The sequence below is a fragment of the Balaenoptera musculus genome, chromosome 14 (assembly GCF_009873245.2).
Source record: "Balaenoptera musculus isolate JJ_BM4_2016_0621 chromosome 14, mBalMus1.pri.v3, whole genome shotgun sequence".
In the NCBI taxonomy this organism is placed as follows: domain Eukaryota; kingdom Metazoa; phylum Chordata; class Mammalia; order Artiodactyla; family Balaenopteridae; genus Balaenoptera; species Balaenoptera musculus.
This window is the reverse complement of record NC_045798.1, coordinates 38440438-38463667: the sequence shown is the minus strand read 5'-3', so window position 1 is coordinate 38463667 and position 23230 is coordinate 38440438. Positions and strand designations below refer to the sequence as shown.

Below are 23230 nucleotides of genomic sequence, written 5' to 3'. Positions count from 1 at the left end.
TCATCGCAAAAATATATTGATGTTGGGGCAAAAAGTTAGAACAACCCACATAAAAATCAATAAGACATTTCTATCAGCTATCCACAGTGTGTTCAGTGAAAAAGCAAGTTGCAGAATACCTTATGTCAATAAGTATGGATAACACATTTTTTTAAAGAATACATATATTTCCATTGAATGAATGTACCATAATTTAAAAAACTGTTTCTGTAATAGTGGTTCTCAGGTGCCTCCCAGTTTTTCGCTGTTATAAGTGAAAATGTTATATTAACATTTTTTGTACATACAGCTTGGTATACTTGGTTTTCCTTTCTTTGAAGTGAATTCCAGGAATTGCTGAGTCAAAAGTTGCATCCAATTTGCATTTTGATATATATTGCCAAAATGCACTTTTACACCAGAAGGTGGTATAAAAGTCAGAATTTTTTAATGGAGCCATAAAATTGAATATATTATGCAGGATAACCTAGGGTATTACATGATCTTGTTTGAAGTTATTACAAGTAAAATATTACTAAATCAGATAGATTTTCAAAAAGAAATGTTGAATATTCTCTTTATTTACTTTTTAAATTATCTATCTTGGAATAAACTCATGGAAAAGCTGCAAAAATAGTACAGAGATTCCTGTATGCCCTTCACCCAGCATTTCCTAATGTTAACATCTTATATAACCATGGTACATTGACAAAACTAAGAAATTAAAGTTGGTATATTACTGTTAACTATATACTTTACTTAGATATCAGTTTTTCCACTAATCTCCTTTTTTTGGTTCCAGAATCCAATCTAGAATATCACATTGTATTTAGTTGCCATTTCTCCTTAGTCTTCTTCAATCTGTGAGAGTTCTCAGGCTTTCCTTGTTTTTTTATGACCTTGACAGTTTTGAAGATTATTGATAAGGTATTTTGTAGAACTTTCCTGTTTGGTTTTGTCTAATGTTTTCTCATAATTACCCTGGGGTTATGGGTTTTGGGGATGAGTACCACAGAGATGACATGTGCTTCTCATCACATTATGTCTGGGATATGTGATACCATAATGATTTATCAGTGATAATGTTAACGTTTATCACTTGTTTTAAGATAGTGTCTGCCAGGCTTCTCTCCTGAAAAGTTACTATTTTTCCTTTCCATACCTGATTCTTTGGAATCTGATCACTATTCCAGTCCACACTCAAGGGGAGGGGCATCAATAAGCTCCATCTCCAGACTCAGAAGGCTACATATTATCTTACAGAGCAAATGTTTTTGATTTTGATAAGGTCTAATTTATCATTTATTTCTCATATGGATTGTGCTTTTGGTGTTGCATGTAAAAATCATTGCCAAACCCAAGATTGATTTTTTAAAACTGCTTTATTGAGATATAATTTACGTACTGAAGAGTCACCCATTTAAAGTGTGCAGTTCATTGTTTTTTGTCTGTATTTATAGAGTTGTGCAGTCATTACCTCAGTTAACTTTTTGAACATTTCATCATCTTGTAAAGAAACTCTGTACCCATTAGCAGTCGCTCCCCAATCCTCCCCAAGCTCCCCAGCCCTAGACAATGACTAATCTATTTTATGTCTGTATAGATTTGCCAATATGGACATTTCCTATAGATGGAATCATACAATGTGTGATCCTTTATGACTGGCTTTTTAGACTTAGCATGCTCTCTTCGGGGTTCATCTGTGTTGTAGCATGTATTTCATTCTTTTAAATTGCCAAATAAATAATATTCCATTGTATAGATAATGCCACATTTTGTTTATCCATACATCAGTTGATGAACATTTGGATTGTTTCTACTTTTTCGCTATTATGAATAATACTACTATGAACATTAGTGCACAGGTTCTTGTGTGGACATATGTTTTCATTTCTCTTGGGTAGATACCTGAAAGTGGAATTTTCGTGTCATATAATTCTGTATAACATTTTGAGAAACCCAAGATTGATTTTTAAGTATATACTTTTATTATTTTGGAGTAAATATATATGTGGCTTTTCTGTTGTCCCTGAACAGATAAGAGCAGCAAGTGATTGTGGCCATTTGTAAATAATATCATTAAATATCAATATTTTTAATGTTTCACTAAGTAACATTGAGCACATATGTACATCAAAGACATATCCATGAATGAAGTATGGTCTCTACCCTTAAGGAAATGGGAACATACAATCTAACAGAAGAAATACAAACAATTCCAGCCCACATTGACAGATGAAATAATAGAGAAATAGTGGTTTCCCAGAGGAGAAAGGCAGCTTATCAGACTGAGGGGATCAGGAGGAGATGGATAAAGGATTAGATCTTGTTTGGTAGTAACCTGCTCAAATAAAGTGGGGCTAGTCATTTTAGGTTGGTGATCAACATCTGCAAAAGAATGGAGATGTAAAGCAGTATGGCTGTGTGGGAAATTGCAAGTAACTAGGCATTGCCAGAGCATTGTTGGGGAGACTATCTAGAAATAAAAGATTGGAGAATCAGAGAGTAACAAGATCTAAAAGCCATTTTATGATGTGTTGAGGAGTTTGGGTTTGGTTTTGTTTATTGCCAATCTGTTTCTCACACTAGATTACTCTGTATGTGTGTTCACACGTGTGTGCGCACTGGCAAAACATAGCACATCTTCCTGGAGCTTGAATTCTGTTTGAACATATGAGCATAGAATAACTTATTTTTATTTTTATTATTATTATTAACTGTTGCATTGAAACAAAATCGGAGTTTTATGGAATTGAATCCCACATTATAAATTTTCTAGGTAAGTTTTAGATAATTTTAGAGCTTATTAGGGCTGCTTTGACTGCTCTGAAAGTTTGCAAGGTGTATTGGATTTCTTTAGGCAAAGAGTAGCAGTATATTGGACAAATATTGCATTGTGCATAGCTTTTATTGCCATACTTTATTCTTTTTTTAAACATTTTTAAAATAATTGGGTTGTCTTACAATCTATAGTGGTACGTAAAATGATGGTGCATTTTATAATCTAGGATCGTAAACTAGGCAAAATATATCTTTTTCGCGTTAGAAAGAAACAGTCATTATAGAAAACTTGAAGTAAATGTAAAATGTGAGGAATAAAATAATCTCTAATCCCACCATGCTTAGAGGTGACTGCAGTTATTATTTTGGTATATTTCTTTCTGGCTTTTTTCTGTCTATATATACCAATATATATTTGTGTTTTTAGAAAATTGAGTTCATATACCACATGCAGTTTAATCTGTTTCTATGCTCAACATCATATGTTGAACATCATTCTATGTAATTGTTATTAAACAACACAATTTAAATGTTTTCTAATACGTCATTGTATGTATATGTACTCCTAGAAGTAAAATTTATTGGGTATAAAGTGTGATTTTAAAAATAAGAAAAGATCCTTAAGAAAAATCATCCATTTGCTTTCTAGAAAGTTAAAGAGTCTGTATGTGATTGAAATATTTTTTAATTTTTTGTAACCCTGAAACCTTTCTGCACTGCCTCTTTTGCTAACTTGTGATTATTTAGAGATGATTAGCTAATTTTTGGCCTATCAAGACTTATGGTGTTTATTTGTGACTCAGTTTGCCCATTTCATTCCTTGCTAACTGTGCTGTATAGTAATATCTCACTTCTCTGAATTTCAGCTTTCTGCCACCATCACCTGGCTCAACACAGTTGACAATCAGAAATTGTTAAAAGGATCTGATAGTCACACAGTCCTGCTTATTGGTCTTAGAAGTAATAAGAGCTTACCAAATTTATAATTTTGCAAGTATTATATTAAATTCTGTAAATAACAGGTTAATTTTTATTATGGGAAAAAGTGGAACACTGTAAAAAGAATTGGAAGTTCGGAGAATTTTGCAGTTTTAGGTACGATGACTGGGAGAGGGCTCACTAAAAGCTGACATTGGAGAAAAGAGTTGAAGTAGTTGAGAGGGTTAGCCATGCAGATGTTTAAGGAAAGAAAATGGCATACAGAGGAACAGCCAGTGCAAAGGCCATAAGAGAGGATTTTTGAACAGCAACAAGGAAGCCACTGCAGCTGGGGAGGATTAAACAAGGGAGAGAATAGTAGGATGACATCAGAGAAGGAAGGAAATAGAGAGGATAGGTCATGTAGAATCTTGTAGGCCATTGTAAGATCTTTGACTTTTGCTCTGGGTAAGATAGCAAGTCAGAAAGTTTTGAGAAGAGGAGTGACATGATCTGAATTGTGTTTTAAGAATATCGCCCCATGTTAAGAATAGACTACTGAGAGGCAGGGATAGACAGCCGGAAATCAGTTAAGCGATTGCCGTAATCCAAAAAAGAGATGATGGTGGCTTGGTCCAGCATGGAAGCAGTGCAGAAGGTGAGAAGTTATCAGGTCCAGATATATTTCAGAGGTAGAGCCAGCCAGATAGGATGTGGAGTGTAAGAAAAAAATAGGAGTCAAGAATGCCCCTGGGTTTTTGCCCCAAGCAAAACTGACCCATCATCTGAAGTGTTGAAATCATAGGTAGAGGTTTGGGGTGAGAACACCTCTTCAGTTTCAGACACATTAAATTTTTTTTTATTTTTTATTTTTGGCTGCATTGGGTCTTCATTGCTGTATGTGGGCTTTCGGTAGTTGCGGCGAGCGGGGCTACTCTTTGTTGTGGTGCACGGGCTTCTCATTGTGGTGGCATCTCTTGTTGCGGAGCACGGGCTCTAGGCACGTGGGCTTCAGTAGTTGTGGCATGTGGGCTCAGTAGTTGTGGCACACGGGCTTAGTTGCTCCGCGGCATGTGGGATCTTCCTGGACCAGGGCTCGAACCTGTGTCCCCTGCATTGGCAGGCGGATTCTTAACCACTGCACCACCAGGGAAGCCCCTAGACACATTAAATTTGAGATATCTGTTAACAAAGTAGATATATTATGTAAGCAATTGAATATATAAATCTGAAGTTTAAGAGAGAGGTCTGAACTAGAGATAAAAATTTGCAAGTTGTTGACATGTCAGTGCTTTTTAAAGCCCACCAATAAATGAGTGTAGATAGAGAAGAAAACACCATGAAAGACTGAGCCTTGAGATGCTTCAGTGTTAAGAAATCTGAGAGAAGAGGAGGAACCAGCAAAGGCAACTGAGAAGTAATCATTGATGTAGAAAAAAATACCCTTGGGACTTCCCTGGTGGTCCAGTGGTTAAGGCTGTGCTTCCAATGCAGGGGGCGTGGGTTTGATCCCTGGTCAGGGAACTAAGATCCCACATGCCGCGCAGTGCAGCCAAAAAAACAAAACAAAACAAAACAAAAGAAAATGAAAAAATACCCTTAGTATTGTTGTAGGAATGTAGTATCCTGGAAGTCAAGTAAAGAGAGTATAGCAGGAGTGATCAAACTGTCAAAACCTACTGATGTATCAAGGTGAAGACTGGGAATTCATTGTTAAATTTAGCAACATGGTGGTCACCTGTGACTTTGACAAGCACTTTCGTTTTTGTTGTTTTTTGTTTGTTTGTTTTTTTAAATTTTGACCACACCGCGCGGCTTGTGGTATCTCAGTTCCCTGACCAGGGATTGAACCTGGACCACGGCAGTGTAAGCCTTGAATCCTAGCCACTAGACCACCAGGGAACTCCCTGACAAGCAGTTTTGATAGAAAGGTAATGGCCAAAGCTCACCCAAAATGGATTTAAGAGCAGGTATGAAGAAAGATTTAGAAATAGAGTACAGACAACGTTTGAGGAATTTTGCTGTAGTGGGGTTGAGTAATGGGGCAGCAGCTAGTGAGAGAAATGGCATCAAGATGGGAATGAAAATGGCATTATACAATCCAGTTAGGAAGGGGAAAGCTTAATGATACAGGAGAAAGAGGGGGGGAATTGCTGGAGCAACGTCCTCGAGCTTGTGAAAAAGGATGACATCACCAGTGGAGGGATTGGTGTGAGATAGCAGTATTCTCCTATAGTAAAAAGTTAAGAGACCAAATATATGAGGGCATGTGCTGGTAGTTGAAAATGAATACATAAATATAATTATAAATATATCTATTTAGTGGTAAGTCTATGGCAATTTTCTTCCGATTGTTTCAGGGTAGTAACCAGCAAGGTCATTAGCTGTGAACAAGGATCAGTGAGAGGTTTGAGAAGAGAAAAGAAAATGTGAAATACGGTCTCTAATAAAGTGGGAGAGTGAATATACTAAAGAAATACATGATTGCCAAGCAGAATTAAGGGCAAGCTTTATGTTTGCAATTATGAATTTAAAGTGGGATCAGTCAGTATGATTTTATGTATTTATCCAGACATATTCAACTACATGGGTGCTGACATAGAGTTAGTTGTAGAGGTAGATTTAACTAGAATTACGGTTTTGCCAAACTAAGTATAATGAAGCAGAAAAGAGCCAAGGCATTAAAGGTTATGCAAGCGAACGATTATAATAATTGATCATGTAATTTAAGCTGGATAGGTAAGAAAGAGAACCTATCAGTACAATGAGGTACAGTAAAAATGGATAGGATCAGTGGATTGGAGGTCTTGGTGGGGCTGGGGATTGTTGGGGTGTGGTTTTTGGAGGGAGTGAGCAGGAAAGCTGAGAGAGTGCTTAGAGAGTACAGGATTTGAAATTGAAATTAAGGGAGGACTATAATTACTGATAATGACAAGATCTAGCATGTGGCCATGGAAATGAGTGGCTGAGATAAGGTAGAGGACAAGATCATTGAAAGAGAGAAGTTAAAGGTATTGAGAGGCCAGGTTATTAGAAGTATCATCTATGGGTATATTAAAGTCCTTAAGAATTAAAATAGGAAAATATTGGAGAGAAGGTTAGTAACCCAGAAACTAAAATTGTCTAGCAGTGAGATGTGATGACCTGAGGGTCAGTAGATTACAGTGACAATGAGAGGTAGTGGGAGATAGAACCTAATAAATATGAAAAGCAAAGCTGGCAGATATAGGGTGGGAGTGTAGAGATGGCAGTGGAGTTCACCTGTCCCACTTTCAGGGCCATTGGTATAAAGCATGTGGAGGGTAAAGGGCACCACTGTAGAACTGCAGGGGAAGCAGCGTCCTCAGGGAAGCTGGATTTCCATTGGAGTAGGGGTTGGCAAACTACAGCCCACAGGCCAGATCTGGCCTACCATTTGTTTTTGGATGGCTTATGAGCTAGGAATGGTTTTTATATTTTTAAATAATTTATAGAAAGTCAAAAGAAGAATAATATTTCATGACATGTGAAAATTATGTGAAGTGCAGATTTCAGTGTCCATAAATAAAGTTTTATTGGAACATAGCTCTGCTCATTCTTTTAAGTATTGTCTGTGACCACTTTTATGCTACAACACAAGTTGAAGAGTTGAGTACCTGTGACAAAAATCATACGTGGCATTGTTATTGCTTCACACTGCTGCTCAGCACACTAGAAATCACAGTGACACAGTTACAACACAATAGCATTCCATGTGTATCACCGTACCACAGAATTTTATTATTTTTTTTCCTTTGCCAGTGCATGCCCATCATGTCAGAACAAAAAAGGAAAAGAAAAGTGAAACTGAATGTTGTTATTTTGAGGCACAGTGAAGTGTGGATTATTTCATCAAGTTAGAGGGCAGGGCATTGTGTTATTATGCAGTTACACTGTAGCTGTGCTGAAAGAGTACAATGTGCATTGACATTACCAGAATAAGTACTCGCCATAACATTCCCAACTCACAGGAAAGCAACAGTTAGAAAAACCCAGAAAATTTAAAATAGAATATCTCACCACAGCAGAATTTTCTTTACAAAGATGAAAAAAGAAAATGAGGTTATGACCTTACATAAGTTTACAAGTGGTTTATTTGTTAGCCAAGCAGGGAAAGCTATTCACTGATGGTGTTTGCAGCCACAAAGCAAATGTGTACAGAGAGAAAAACTTCCTTAAGACTATTAGCTTTTTGGGCTTTTGCACAGCAAAAGAAACTACAAACAAGACGAAAAGACAACCCTCAGAATGGGAGAAAATATTTGCAAATGAATCAACGGACAAAGGATTAACCTCCAAAATATACAAGCAGCTCATGCAACTCAATATCAAAAAAACAAACAACCCAATCCAAAAATGGGCAGAAGACCTAAATAGACATTTCTCCAAAGACATACAGATGGCCAAGAAGCACATGAAAAGCCGCCCAACATCACTAATTATTAGAGAAATGCAAATCAAAGCTACAATGAGGTATCACCTCACACCAGTCAGAATGGGCATCATCAGAAAATCTACAAACAACAAATGCTGGAGAGGGTGTGGAGAAAAGGGAACCCTCTGCACTGTTGGTGGGAATGTAAATTGATACAGCCACTATGGAGAACAGTATGGAGGTTCCTTAAAAAACTAAAAATAGCATTACCATATGACCCAGCAATCCCACCTCTGGGCATATACCCAGAGAAAACCATAATTCAAAAAGACACATGCACGCCAGTGTTCATTGCAGCACTATTTACAATAGCCAGGTCATGGAAGCCACGTAAATGCCCATCGACAGACGAATGGATAAAGAAGATGTGGTACATATATATACTGGAATATTACTCAGCCATAAAAAGGAACGAAATTGGGTCACTTGTAGAGATGTGGATGGATCTAGAGACTGTCATACAGAGTGAAGTAAGTCAGAAAGAGAAAAACAAATATCATATATTAATGCATATATGTGGAGTCTAGAAAAATGGTACAGATGAACTGGTTTGCAAGGCAGAAATAGAGACACAGATGTAGAGAACAAACATACGGACACCGAGGGGGGAAAGTGGCGGGGGGGGGGTGTGTGTGTGTGATGAATTGGGAGATTGGGATTGACATACATACACTAATATATGTAAAATAGATAACTAATAAGAACCTGCTGTATAAAAAATAAAGAAATAAAATTAAATTTTAAAAAAACTATTAGCTTTTTGTCAAGAACAGTAGTTGCTCAAAGAATTGAGACCATTGGGAGCAACAGCAATAGTCAATTAAAAAATAAGACAATTTTGAGTGATTTTCCTTGACTCTTGTTTGAGGAATCAATGCTGAGTTTGAAGTGAGTGAAGAATTAGCCTCTATGTGTAGTCGGCATGGAACAAGTACAGGCAACAATATTTTTTAAAAAGTTGAGGAAACACTAAGTACAACTTGAAGTGGAGTCTGCTAAGATGCGTTACAAATGATGGTAGTTAAAATTATGAAAAAAAAAATTATGTATGGTGCAGAAAATGTTAGTTGAACAAACTAACAAAGCTTATGAAAATACCAGGTGTTTAAAGCCTGTAGTTATTCATTGTATTATACATCAGCAAGTACTTTGTGGAAAATATTTGAATCTATCGTGTTATTGAACCACAGGATCAGTGGTAAACATCATTCACTCTGGTGGACTTAACTGTTATCCATTCTGTACATTTTTGACAGAAATTGAAGCTGAATATCCCAGTTTATCTTTGCATATAGCAAGTCAATGGCTTAGCAGTGGTGACATTTGTGATTTTTTTTTTTGTGGACTATATTGTGTCCCCCAACCCCAAATCCATCTATTGAATCCCTAACCCCCCAATATAACTGTATTTGGAGATAGGGCCAACCAAGAGGCAGTTAAGGTTAAATGAGGTCATAAAGGTAGGACTGTGATAAAATGGGATTAGTGTCCTTACCTGTGCAACACGTAAGAGGTCCTGTGAGCACACAGAGAGATGCTGGCTGCCAACTAGCCGGGAAGAGAGATCTCACCAGAAACAGAACATGCTGGCCCCAGTCTTAGACTTTGAGCCTCTAGAACCATGAGAAAATGAATGTCTGTTTAAGCCACCCAGTCTATGGTATTTTGCACGGCAGGATGAGCTGATTAAGACAAGGACCAAGATGAAGATTTTTCTTAATGAGAAGAACCACTCTCAACTATCATTGAATTATCATTGAACACTGACTTTGGAAATTAGTTTTTGATTTAACCTAAAATTACAAGGCAAGACAGCACTTTTAATGCAAAACTTAAATGTAATAAAGTCATTTTGACAACTAATGTTGTTCGAATCACAAGTAACGTCGAGCTGCTTTGTAACTTCCTGTGCTGTCTGAAATTAAATAAGAAGCAAGATCTCCATTTCCACACACATTTGCAGCAGATATATTTTCTGAGCCCAAAACTACAGACTTTATAGCCTATTTATGGCTCTAAATCTGGTATAACCAGAGCCAGGGATCCTTTCTCAACCCCATAGGCTATTATATAACACATTATCCTGGTTCAGAACTTTCTTATTTCGTGTCTGGAGTATTACAGTACTCTTAAAGTTCTACCCCCGCTCTAGTCTTGCCCTTATTGAATTTATCATTTACATATTCTCTGGAGTAGTGCAGCTGAAATGTAAATTTGACTATGTTGTTCATATGCCTTATTTCTTGTCATGGCTTCCAACACGTAGTGGTGGTTTTCAGGTTGTTCTCAGTTCCCGACAGATCCCACAGGACTCTGTTGGGCTGCATTATGGAGGTGTACAAAGTAGACGAGGCTCCAGCCCCTCTCTGACGACACCCACCACCACTACCCTCTTGAAGCAGAGCACTTTTCTTTTATCTATTTTCATATTGTACAGCTTTTAAACTTTAATGTGAAAAATATTTTTGTTGATTAAATAATAATTTTACAACTACTGGTCTACAGGTAAAGTTCAAGCTCCTTAACTAGTTTGGGGCTCTCCAGCCTCTCCTTCACGTCCTTCCCACAGACTTGATACTCCAGCAGCACAGAACAGTTCTGCTGTGCCTTTGCTTATATTTGCCCATCTGCCTGTTATATTCTCTCTTTTCTTCTTCCCAGCTAGCTAACTGCTTTCTTTTTAGACTTGTTTCAGGTTTCTTCACCTCCAGAAAGCCTTTTCTAGCCACCTCCCTCCTAGGCAGCCTTGGGTTAGGTATCATCCTTTATATTCCACAAACTCTGTGCTTGTGCTTATTTTCCTTTTTGCATTTTTTGGTATTATTTTTTGTTTGTTTCAGTTTCATTTGAAATCCATAAGAGCAGACACTGTGTTTTAGAGTTATGTATATATCTACAGTGATTACTGTAGAGCCTCTATAGTTAACACAGATGTTTCTGCAGTAAATTGATTATTGTTTATATCTTCCTGGTACATTTGCAATAGATATGTGATCTAAAATTAAATGTACTTATGTTATCCCTGTGTGAAAGTTTGCTCTCTGTTGCATGTGTTTATGGGTCATAATGTATACAAACATGAGTTTAAATGTGGATTTCAAAAGAAAGACAAGATATTATATGTAGCTTTTATCAGGAACTAGAACTTAAATTTAATAGCTGCCCTGTATTTTGTATAACTCTGCTGTGAAGCTTTTCCATGTAATCTCATGCCAGTGTTGACCCATGTGGATTAAAATAGCCCTATTTTAATCTATGACCAAATTAGGAATTAGAATATCTATCCAGTGGGGATTTTAAATTATTGTAGTTTGTAGTGTGACAGGTTTATATAAATAATTGTAGTGATTCCCACTGTGTGTTTTAAGTTAGAATCTGCATTCAAATAGAGAAATATAATAAGTACGTGATTCTTTAGCATGTTTACCTTTGATATCTTAAATTAGTTATATCTTTTTAAAAGGATCATCAAAACTGACTTGATAAAAAGAAAACTTGTTTCATTAATCTAAAATATGTACCTGTGGCCCCTTGATTCAAATTTGATATATACTTAAAATACCAGGAACTAATTAATTATTCTCAGTGTACGTGTAGTATAATATTTGGTTTTTTTTAAACATTCTAGTAAGTCAGATTTTAAGAAAAATACTTTAACAGAGTGAAGTCATTCCAGAATTTATTAAAAACAATTCTTAGCACATTGAACATTTCTCTGTTTTACAACTTCATATTTTACTTATATTAAATAATTTTTAATGAACATCTTTGTTTTTTATTGTTTCTCAAGAACTTGAATGTAAAATAAGCAGTTTTAGTTATAATGCTTCAGTGATTTAAAATTATAAACTTTTCTTTTCATACAGATAAAGACACAATAAATAAAATTAGAGATTTACGAATGAAAGCTGAAGATTATGAAGTAGTGAAGGTGATTGGTAGAGGTGCATTTGGAGAAGTTCAATTGGTAGGTTATTTTAATGAGATTAAAAAAACAATCTTTTTAAAATTAAAAAATCCATTTGTGTGTTTAACATATGTTATTTGGGAAAGTATTGTTTTTATAAAATTCTTGCTTCAAATTGCTGTAGACATTCTTGCCTAAGGATATGAAAGCCTAGAGTCTAATTCAGCAGTAGTGTGAAATATTTCCCCAAGAATTCATGGGTAGAGAAGAGTTTTCAAGCATCAAAAGAGAAATCTTTACTCCTAATATTACACTATCTAAAATGCTGTGCAGTAGTAAGTTTTATAAACAGGAAGTAGTATAACTAGCAGGGTGGAGGAGGGGGAAGTGTGCCATAATACAGGGAATAAAGATTTTTTTCTAACATTACTTACATCTGGTAGTTAAAGCCTTGACATTATCTAATTGGGATAATTCAGAAGAGAAGAATTTAAAATAGCAAGACCAACAATGTTAAATTATTTAGTAAATTGTTCTGGGAAACACTGAGCTTTAAATGTTAATGAAATGTTCATTATTTTCCATTTTCAATTTTAAAGGTAAGGCATAAATCCACCAGGAAGGTATATGCTATGAAGCTTCTCAGCAAATTTGAAATGATTAAGAGATCCGATTCTGCTTTTTTCTGGGAAGAAAGGGACATCATGGCTTTTGCTAACAGTCCTTGGGTTGTTCAGGTATGCTTTTGTTATTGTTTCATTGTTGCTGTAGCAGTTTGTAACTTAACATGTCTGAGAAGCTTTGTTTTTTAGAACAGTAATAGAGAATTTATTGGCAATTACAAAAGTGTCTAATACATCATTATTTTTAAAATCATAAAATTTAATTTTATTGAATCATCTCTAGGAGGAAAGTAACTGTCTCTGGAGTGGAGAGAATGGGAGAAATGGAGGGAAAGAATGGGAGTAGAGTGGAAAGAATGGGAGAAATGGAGGGAAAAAAGTTAAGCTAGGCCTCCAAATAATATTGTATTGGCTTCAGGTTTTTCAGTGGAAAGAAAAATACATTAGAAAGTCAGGAATTGTAGGTACTAATCTTGACCTGAAGCTGTGGCCAGGTTATTTACATCTCTGGGCCTCAGTCTCCTTGCTCAAAAAATGTGAAAGGTGGCTTAGATTGGTTATTTTCAACTGAGGAGATACCTCAGATGGAGTCATGGGAGCAAGCAGTTGTTTGGGTAGGTTATAATTCTGGGTTTTCTGTTTCTGCTTCAACTAGAGCAGCTGCATGTTTTATATGTCTTATATATTGGGGTTCTTATTAAGATTTCATATGGGGGAAATAAGGTCTTGTGGTTTTTTAAAAAAAATAGTAAAACTGCTGAGCTAGATCATTTCTAAATTCCTAGCATGAATTTTGTAGTTTTTAAAATTTATACTATGTAATCAAGACTGTCTTAAATAAGCATAATAGTAATTGGGATAAAAAGGATATGGAAGATGTTTAAGATTCGCATAGTAAGACTTTTTATACTTGAAATGTCTGCCCTGTTTTTATCAGCTGTATAGAGCAGAGTTTCTCAGGCTCAGTGTTACTGACATTTTGGGCCAAGTGATTCTGTGTTGTTGGGGGCTATCCTGTGGGTTTTTAACAGCATGCCTGACTTCTACCCAGGTGATGCCAGTAGCAGCCCTCCCCACCCCACACAAAAGCTATAACAACCAAAACTGTGTTCAGACATTGTTGAACATCTCCCTGGGTGGCGTGTTGGGGAGAGTGGGCGGGTGGGGGCCGTGGGACACTGGCAGTTATCATCTCTGGTTGAGAACCACTGATACGGGGAGTGTTCAGTGTTGTGTAAAAAGTTAAAAAACATGACATAAATGTTTAAGGTTAAATTTACAACTTATGAACTTGAAGCTTTATTTTTCTTGATACGTTTTAAATAGGGTAAACTGCCACCAAATCAACAATGTTTCTTTAATTATGGTGTCCGAGTGATATACTTACTGTACATGTTAATCTGGGAGAGCCATGAGATACCACTTAGTTTCTTATCCTTCCCCCAAATATTTATATTTAATTAAAGTTACTAAATCTGTAACTAAAATCATTAAATGCTGTTGAAAAAAATGAAATATAAAAATAATTTTAAGACATAAGTGCCTAGGTAAATTAGTTATACTTTTTCTCTAAGGGCTTATTTCATTTATTTTAGTTCTATTCTAATCTTCTCATGTTTACTTAAAATGTTCTTTTGTAGGGAATTCCCTGGCAGTCCAGTGATTAGGCCAGTGGTTAGGACTTTGTGCTTTCACTGCCATGGGTTCAGTCCCTGGTCGGGGAACTAAGATCCCACAAGCCACGTAATGCGGCCAAAAAAAAGAAATTTTCTTTTGTAAATTTGCTCTTCTTTTAACTTCAACCCTGGTCACATAATATATTTATGCCTGATGTTGTTGCCGATTTCATATCAATGGACCTTACTCTTCCTGCTTTGACTCTGTTGTCCTCTTCCTGTTTCTCTGTTAGCTGTTACTGCAACTACTGACTCCTACTGACTGCAACTGTTTACTGAGCATCTGTTGTACTAAGGGCTTTTTCTCTATTCACTAATCTTTTTAACAACTCTGAAAGGCAGTTAATCCCTACTAGCTACACCCTCAATTTATAGATTAAATTTGTGCTTTTGTTCGTTGAACATTCATTAAGTACTTGCCAACTGCCAGGCATCCAGACACAAACTGGGCAGCAAGTATAAAAGTCAAACATGATATATAGTCCCATATATTCTTTTTTTTTTTTTCCCCATATATTCTTCTAGAAAGGATTATAGTCACAGATAATTTGGGAGGTTAAGTAAATTGCCTAGTCCCACAGCTAATAAGGGACAACTAAGACTGTAGCCTAATTTTATTAGATTACTTGACGATTGTGGTGTTGATATAAATTTAACACTAAACCCCACTATGCACAATTTAAATTAGAACTACAATATGTCTTTGCTTAGAAGAGTTGTATATTCTTTATTGAAACTATTATAATTTTTAAAAATTCTCAGTATAAGAAATTCAATTAGTATAGAAAAGTGTAGAGAAAAGAAGTCTCCGACTCCTCAGAAGTAACCACAGTTAATAACTCCTCTGCATATGCAAAGTTCTTTGTGCTGTTTATCTTTGTATTTGTTTCCTTTAAGAGTACTTACAACTACTGCAATTTGATTATTTCAGTTAAATCTTATATTAGTATTTTTGACAATTCTTAAATGAAGCAGTTTTGCTTAGTCTTAATGAATTTGTTTCTTTGTTTTTTTTGTATTTGTGTAGCTATTTTATGCATTCCAAGATGATCGTTATCTCTACATGGTAATGGAATACATGCCTGGTGGAGATCTCGTAAACTTAATGAGCAACTATGATGTGCCTGAAAAATGGGCCCGATTTTATACTGCAGAAGTAGTTCTTGCATTGGATGCAATCCATTCCATGGGTTTTATTCATAGGTAAGGATAAGAATGCTTTAAATTTTCTCATTTGTTAAAGAGAGAAGCTAAAAATCAGTACTTAAACTTCATTTGATTAGCATTTCCCATCCTAAATCCACCTATTCTCCCATATGACATGAGTGGTGTTTCAGAATTTAAAACTTTGAAATTCGTGGTTTTAACATTTCAGTTTAGTGTTGATATAAATGTATTCTTTAATATTTCTTATTCTGATTATAAGGCTTTTATATGGTGTCCTGAAAAGTAAAAATTATAAGCTGTTTTTTTAAGGTATATTCTGGGGTATTAAATGCTTTTAATTTTTATATACAAATTAATTTGCTTTTAATTAGTGAACATATCAAATTTATTTGCTAGAAGAATAATTTCATTTGTTCTGCAAACACCACTTGAATTCTATGTGCAATTGCTGTGCTCAGTGCCAGGGATGCAAAAATGAAAGTGATTTAGACCCTTTTCTGGGGTTATTTATGTATTTATCTATCTTGTGTGTTTCAGTTACTTTTTATGTTTGAATGTTACATTTTTTATGGTTATTCTCTCTCAAATGACTTGATCTTCCTCTTGGAAGAATCTAACTCTACTTAAAAGAATGTCTTCTTCTGAGGCATAATATATGAGAGAGTCTCCCTGATGAAGTCAGTTTATAGATGTGGATAGAGAGCACATGTAGATCAAAGGTGACCTTCTCTAAATTGAGGATATATGACCTAAAATCACTGCCTCATATAATTTTTATCAGTTTCTGATCTGTTTCAGAGATACTGTACTCCTTTTTTTCCCCCCTCAGAGATGTGAAGCCTGATAACATGCTGCTGGATAAATCTGGACATTTGAAGTTAGCAGATTTTGGTACTTGTATGAAGATGAATAAGGTTAAATAATTAGATTTTAATTTAGTTTTGCTAATTCAAGATAGATGCTTTTTACAAAATTTTTTTTTTAACATTTTTATTGAAGTATAATTGCTTTACAATGGTGTGTTAGTTTCTGCTTTATAACAAAGTGAATCAGCTGTACATATACATATATCCCCATATCTCCTCCCTCTTACGTCTCCCTCCCATCCTCCCTATCCCACCCCTCTAGGTGGTCACAAAGCACCAAGCTGATCTTCCTGTGCTATGCAGCTGCTGCTTCCCACTAGCTATCTATTTTACATTTGATAGTGTATATATGTCCACGCCACTCTCTCACTTTGTCCCAGCTTACCCTTCCCTCTCCCAATGTTTTAAGAATTTACTAACCATATCTGGACTTGTACAGAATTGATGTGCCCAGTCTTATTTGTTGAACTAGATGCCATGGTTTCAGTGTTGTGTTAGTAACTTGTAAGTGCTTTATTCTTTCCCCTCTCTATTTAGGGGAAGCGTGGATTGCCAGATTTACTAAATCTTTTAAAACAAATCTGTAATGTCCACTATTGGTAGCTAGAAATGGGATTAGCTTAAATGTCACTAAATACTAATGCCACTGTTAAAATGAGACTTTCATAAAAACTGGATTTCAGTAATATGTATATTTTTTAATGTTTTACTTAGCCTTCTATTAAACATGAAAAGCTCTTACTACTTATTTGGGGAGTCAATCGTAAAAGGTACCCATGCTCACTATTTATATAATAAATAACTTATATACATAGCTGAAGTAGCAAGTATGCTGCTTTATTTTCAGTTGAAACAGTTTATATTCTTTGAAACTTATCATAGAAGAATAACCAGACAGTTGTATTTATTATTTCCAAAGGAAATTTATGGGTTAGGAGGAGAACAGTATGTGAGAACTTTTGTGTAATCATGTATAATTCTGTTGCATTCATACCAGCTAAAGTAAGTAACAGGTATATATAGTTTTTGTTTTTATTTTGGAGAGAGGGTTAAAATGCATATTAGGTAGTTATCAGTGGGCTTAACACTATTATGCCCTTTTCCCATGCACATGCTTCCCCATTTTATATTTGTACAGTCAATTCTTATATGTTTTTTTCCCTCAATTTCAAGCATAAAGTGAATGACTATTTTAGTAAAAAGCAATTAAATCAGCATTTATACATTGATGTTATCAAGTGATTCATTCTATCGGTTCCTCAACATATTTGCATTGACTTATATACTTGTTCTCTGAAATTAAGATGAGATCATCATATTGGTACAACTGGGGGAATAATAAATGGTGGCAATGTGTCTTTCTAGTGAGTGTTATTACAAAATAAAAATCACTGCTATATCCATATACACATACACACATACATTATGAATATATTGTGTATATAATATGTATATATGATTAAGCTGTTTGTTATTTTTTATCAAGTCTGCATTAGGTTTTGATGTGATCTTTCATAACACAAAGACTTAAGAGTTCTACATGTTACATTAAGAAAAACTCATGTTAAATAATTGAGACTTTACATTTATATCCTAATTGAAAATTTGACCTCTTTTTAGGAAGGTATGGTACGATGTGATACAGCAGTTGGGACACCTGATTATATTTCCCCTGAAGTATTAAAATCTCAAGGTGGTGATGGTTATTATGGACGAGAATGTGACTGGTGGTCAGTTGGGGTATTTTTATATGAAATGCTTGTAGGTGAGTAAAGGAGGATTTTATGTACCTCTAACATAGTTGTTCATCTCCAAACTTAGACTTGGCTTCTTCTAATAAAATATTACATTAAGCAGTGTTGATTTTGTTTGTAGGAAACAAACTGATCCAAACCTACTTTGTCGGTTTTGACAAGCTATTTAGAGACTTAGAGAAACTTAATGTGTTCGGTGTATATTTTTAGTTTATGCATAGTTAATTATCTTTATACAGTAACATTGACTCTTTTCCTTTGAAACTGCTTTCTTTCAATGTATCTTAATTTGCTTTTGTTTTCCCTGTCAATTTATCAGGTGATACACCATTTTATGCAGATTCTCTGGTTGGAACTTATAGTAAGATTATGAACCATAAAAATTCACTTACCTTCCCTGATGATAATGACATATCAAAAGAAGCAAAAAATCTTATTTGTGCCTTCCTTACTGACAGGTAAATAATTTTAACATGGAACACTTATTCCAAGGAAATTTTCATTTTGCTGCTCAGTTTTTAAGGTCTATATCTAAACTCCTATATTTGAACTATTGGAATAAAAATTACCATTCCCAAAATCGTTCATGACAGTGAAACCTGATATAGTTTTTCTGATTTTTCTGGATGGCTTTTCTGGATCTCAACTCACTTAACTTACCTAAGAAATTGGGATAGTAATAGATTCTTTGCTGATGACAAGTTGATTATTTTTTTCATTGTTAAATTTTTAACTTACTTAAGTATAAAGATGGTAGTATATTTTATTGAGTCTGATTTTTTTTTTTTCCTTTTGGCCATGCTGTGCGGCTTGTGGGATCTTAGTTCCCCGACCAGCGATTGAACCTGGGCCCTGGCAGTGAAAGCACCGAGTCCTAACCTCTGGACTGCCAGGGAATTCCCTGAGTTTTTTTTTTTTTAACACCTTAAAATCTCTAAAATTAGAGTGCATCTTAAAATCAATGGCATGTAGTAATTTAATTGGGACATTTTTTTCCTGGCGATAGAAAAATGATGATGCATCTTCCAGTTGATGCCATTTAAGATAACACTGTATTGTATAATTGAAATTTGTGAAGAGAGAACATTTAAATGTTCTTGCCCCGGACCAAAAAAAGAAAAGTAAATATGTGAAGTGATTGATGTGTTAATTAGCTTGTTGGGGGACTCCTTTCACAGTGTATATGTATGAATATCAAATTGTAACATTGTAAACTAAATGTCTTAAAATTTTATTTGCCAGTTATACCTCAGTAAAGCTGGGAAAAAGATTTAATTATATATGCTTTTTGAAATTAAGTAGATAGTGCAAAGCTATAAAAAAAGTATGTAGTATTTTCTACCTCCTTCCTTCATTGACATGGTCTTCCAGTTTCAACAAGCATTTTTTTATAAATGTAAATGCACATAAGTGTTTTAGAAACAAAAATGGCATATTATGTATATACCCTTGTGGTTTACGTTTAAAATTTAAACAGGAACTAGATGACTTACTAAGATTACATTTAGGATTTAAGGTTGTATATTGTTAATTTAAATAGTAGAGAGGCTTTAAATTTAAATATGTTTCAATTTCGGATTCACTTTAATTAAAATTAACTTATCCTCCTTCAGTTTGTCCTTTACAGCCTGAAACATATAGTTTTTGAAATTTTTACATTTTAATATAAGCACTATATAAATATAGTATCATATAAAAACTATGCTAGAGGTATAGAAATGACCAAGATACACAGCCACTGTTCTCCACTACCTCATAGTCCTTTGGGGGAAACAGACAGGCAAATGAGATATTTATTGTACAGAGAGGTAAGTACTCTTAAGTATCGCGTGCCATAGAACCATGGAGAGTTTCCCTAAGCCAGTCTGAGAGAGTCAGTGAAAGCTTCTTTAAAAGTGTCTCATTATATCTAAAGCAGTTTATCTTATTTTTTTTTTATGGTGTCACAATTTTTATTTAAAAAAAATTTTTTAACATCTTTATTGAAGTATAATTGCTTTACAATGGTGTGTTAGTTTCTGCTGTATAACAAACTGAATCAGCTATACATATACATATATCCCCATATCTCCTCCCTCTTGTGTCTCCCTCCCACCCTCACTATCCCACCCCTCTAGGTGGACACAAAGCACCAAGCTGATATCCCTGTGCTATGCGGCTGCTTCCCACTAGCTATCTATTTTACATTTGGTAGCATATATCTGTCCATGCCACTCTCTCACTTTGTCCCAGCTTACCCTTCCCCCTCCCCGTGACCTCAAGTCCATTCTCTATGTCTGTGTCTTTATTCCTGTCCTGCCCCTGGGTTCTTCAGAACCTTTTTTTTTTTTTTAAACATCTTTATTGGAGTATAATTGCTTTACAATGGTGTGTCAGTTTCTGCTTTATAACAAAGTGAATCAGTTATACATATACATATGTCCCCATATCTCTTCCCTCTTGCATCTCCCTCCCTCCCACTCTCCCTGTCCCACCCCTCTAGATGGTCACAAAGCATTGAGCTGATCTTCCTGTGCTATGCGGCTGCTTCCCACTAGCTATCTGTTTTACGTTTGGTAGTGTATATATGTCCATGCCACTCTCTCACTTTGTCCCAGCTTACCCTTCCCCCTCCCCGTATCCTCAAGTCCATTCTCTAGTAGGTCTGCATCTTTATTCCCGTCTTGCCCCTAGGTTCTTCTGACCATTTTCTTTTTTGAGATTCCATATATATGTGTTAGCATACAGTATTTGTTTTCCTCTTTCTGACTTACTTCACTCTGTATGACAGACTCTAGGTCCATCCACCTCACTACAAATAACTCAATTTTGTTTCTTTTTTTGGCTGAGTAATATTCCATTGTATATATGTGCCACATCGTCTTGATCCATTCATCTGTCAGCAGACACTTAGGTTGCTTCCATGTCCTGTCTATTGTAAATAGAGCTGCAGTGAACATTGTGGTACATGACTTTTTTTGAATTATGGTTTTCTCAGGGTATATGCCCAGTAGTGGGATTGTTGGGTTGTATGGTAGTTCTATTTTTAGTTTTTTAAGGAACCTCTATACTGTTCTCCATAGTGGCTGTATCAGTTTACATTCCCACCAACAGTGCAAGAGGGTTCCCTTTTCTCCATACACTCTCTAGCATTTATTGTTTGTAGACTTTTTGATGATGGCCATTCTGACTGGTGTGAGGTGATACCTCATTGTAGTTTTGATTTGCATTTCTCTAGTGATTAGTGATGTTGAGCATCCTTTCATGTGTTTGTTGGCAATCTGTATACCTTCTTTGGAGAAATGTCTGTTTAGGTCTTCTGCCTATTTTTGGATTAGGTTGATTTTTTTTTTTTTGATATTGAGCTGCATGAGCTGCTTGTATATTTTGGAGATTAATCCTTTGTCAGTGGCTTCGTTTGCAAATATTTTCTCCCATTCTGAGGGTTGTCTTTTCGTCTTGTTTATGTTTCCTTTTGCTGTGCAAAAGCTTTTAAGTTTCATTAGGTCCCATTTGTTTATTTTTGTTTTTATTTCCATTTCTCTAGGTGGTGGGTCAAAAAGGATCTTGCTGTGATTTATGTCATAGTGTTCTGCCTGTGTTTTCCTCTAAGAGTTTTATACTGTCTGGCCTTACACTTAGGTCTTTAATCCATTTTGAGTTTATTTTTGTTTATGGTGTTAGGGAGTGTTCTAATTTCATTCTTTTACATGGAGCTGTCCAGTTTTCCCAGCACCACCTATTGAAGAGGCTGTCTTTTCTCCATTGTATATTCTTTCCTCCTTTATGAAAAATAAGGTGACCATATGTGTGTGGGTTTATCTCTGGGCTTTCTATCCTGTTCCATTGATCTCTATTTCTGTTTTTGTGCCAGTACCATACTGTCTTGATTACTGTAGCTTTGTAGTATAGTCTGAAGTCCGGAGCCTGATTCCTCCAGCTCTGTTTTTCTTTCTCAAGATTGCTTTGGCTGTTTGGGGTCTTTTGTGTTTCCATACACATTGTGAAATTTTTGTTCTAGTTCTGTGAAAAATGCCATTGGTAGTTTGATAGGGATTGCATTGAATCTGTAGATTGCTTTGGGTAGTATAGTCATTTTCACAATGTTGATTCTTCCAATCCAGGAACATGGTATATCTCTCCATCTGTTTGTATCATCTTTAATTTCTTTCATCAGTGTCTTATAGTTTTCTGCATACAGTTCTTTTGTCTCCTTAGGTAGGTTTATTCCTAGGTATTTTGTTCTTTTTGTTGCAGTGGTAAATGGGAGTGTTTCCTTAATTTCTCTTTCAGAATTTTCATCATTACTCTAAAGGAATGCAAGAGATTTCTGTGCATTAATTTTGTATCCTGCTACTTTACCAAATTCATTGGTTAGTTCTAGTAGTTTTCTGGTAGCATTTTTAGGATTCTCTGTGTATAGTATCATGTCATCTGCAAACAGTGACAGTTTTACTTCTTTTCCAATTTGGATTCCTTTTATTTCTTTTTCTTCTCTGATTGCTGTGGCGAAAACTTCCAAAACTATGTTGAATAATAGTGGTGAGAGTGGGCAACCTTGTCTTGTTCCTGATCTAGTGGAAATGGTTTCAGTTTTTCACCACTGAGAATGATGTTGGCTGTGGGTTTGTCATATATGGCCTTTATTATGTTGAGGTAAGTTCCCTCTGTGCCTACTTTCTGGCTGATTTTTATCATAAATGGGTGTTGAATTTTGTCAAAAGCTTTTTCTGCATCTATTGAGATGATCATATGGTTTTTCTCCTTCAATTTGTAAATAGGATTATCACATTGACTGGTTTGCGTATATTGAAGAATCCTTGCATTCCTGGGATAAACCCCACTTGATCATGGTGTATGATCCTTTTAATGTGCTGTTGGATTCTGTTTGCTAGTATTTTGTTGAGGATTTTTGCATCTATGTTCATTAGTGATATTGGCCGGTAGTTTTCTTTTTTTGTAACATCTTTGTCTGGTTTTGGTATCAAGGTGATGGTTTGGGAGTGTTCCTCCCTTTGCTATATTTTGGAAGAGTTTGAGAAGGATACGTGTTAGCTCTTCTCTAAATGTTTGATAGAATTCGCCTGTGAAGCCATCTTGTCCTGGGCTTTTGTTTGTTGGAAGATT

The 23230-nt window shown here is 35.4% G+C and overlaps 1 protein-coding gene across 1 annotated transcript in view; it reads left to right on the top strand.

The window, feature by feature from the left end:
* The window catches only part of ROCK1 (Rho associated coiled-coil containing protein kinase 1), a 150526-nt gene that overhangs the window by 46750 nt on the left and 80546 nt on the right, over window positions 1-23230 (top strand). The window contains exons 3-8 of the mRNA XM_036823051.1: window positions 11998-12098; window positions 12638-12775; window positions 15365-15540; window positions 16334-16418; window positions 17991-18135; window positions 18444-18582. Coding sequence (XP_036678946.1) covers window positions 11998-12098; window positions 12638-12775; window positions 15365-15540; window positions 16334-16418; window positions 17991-18135; window positions 18444-18582 — 784 coding nt within the window. The remainder of the gene's footprint in view (window positions 1-11997; window positions 12099-12637; window positions 12776-15364; window positions 15541-16333; window positions 16419-17990; window positions 18136-18443; window positions 18583-23230) is intronic.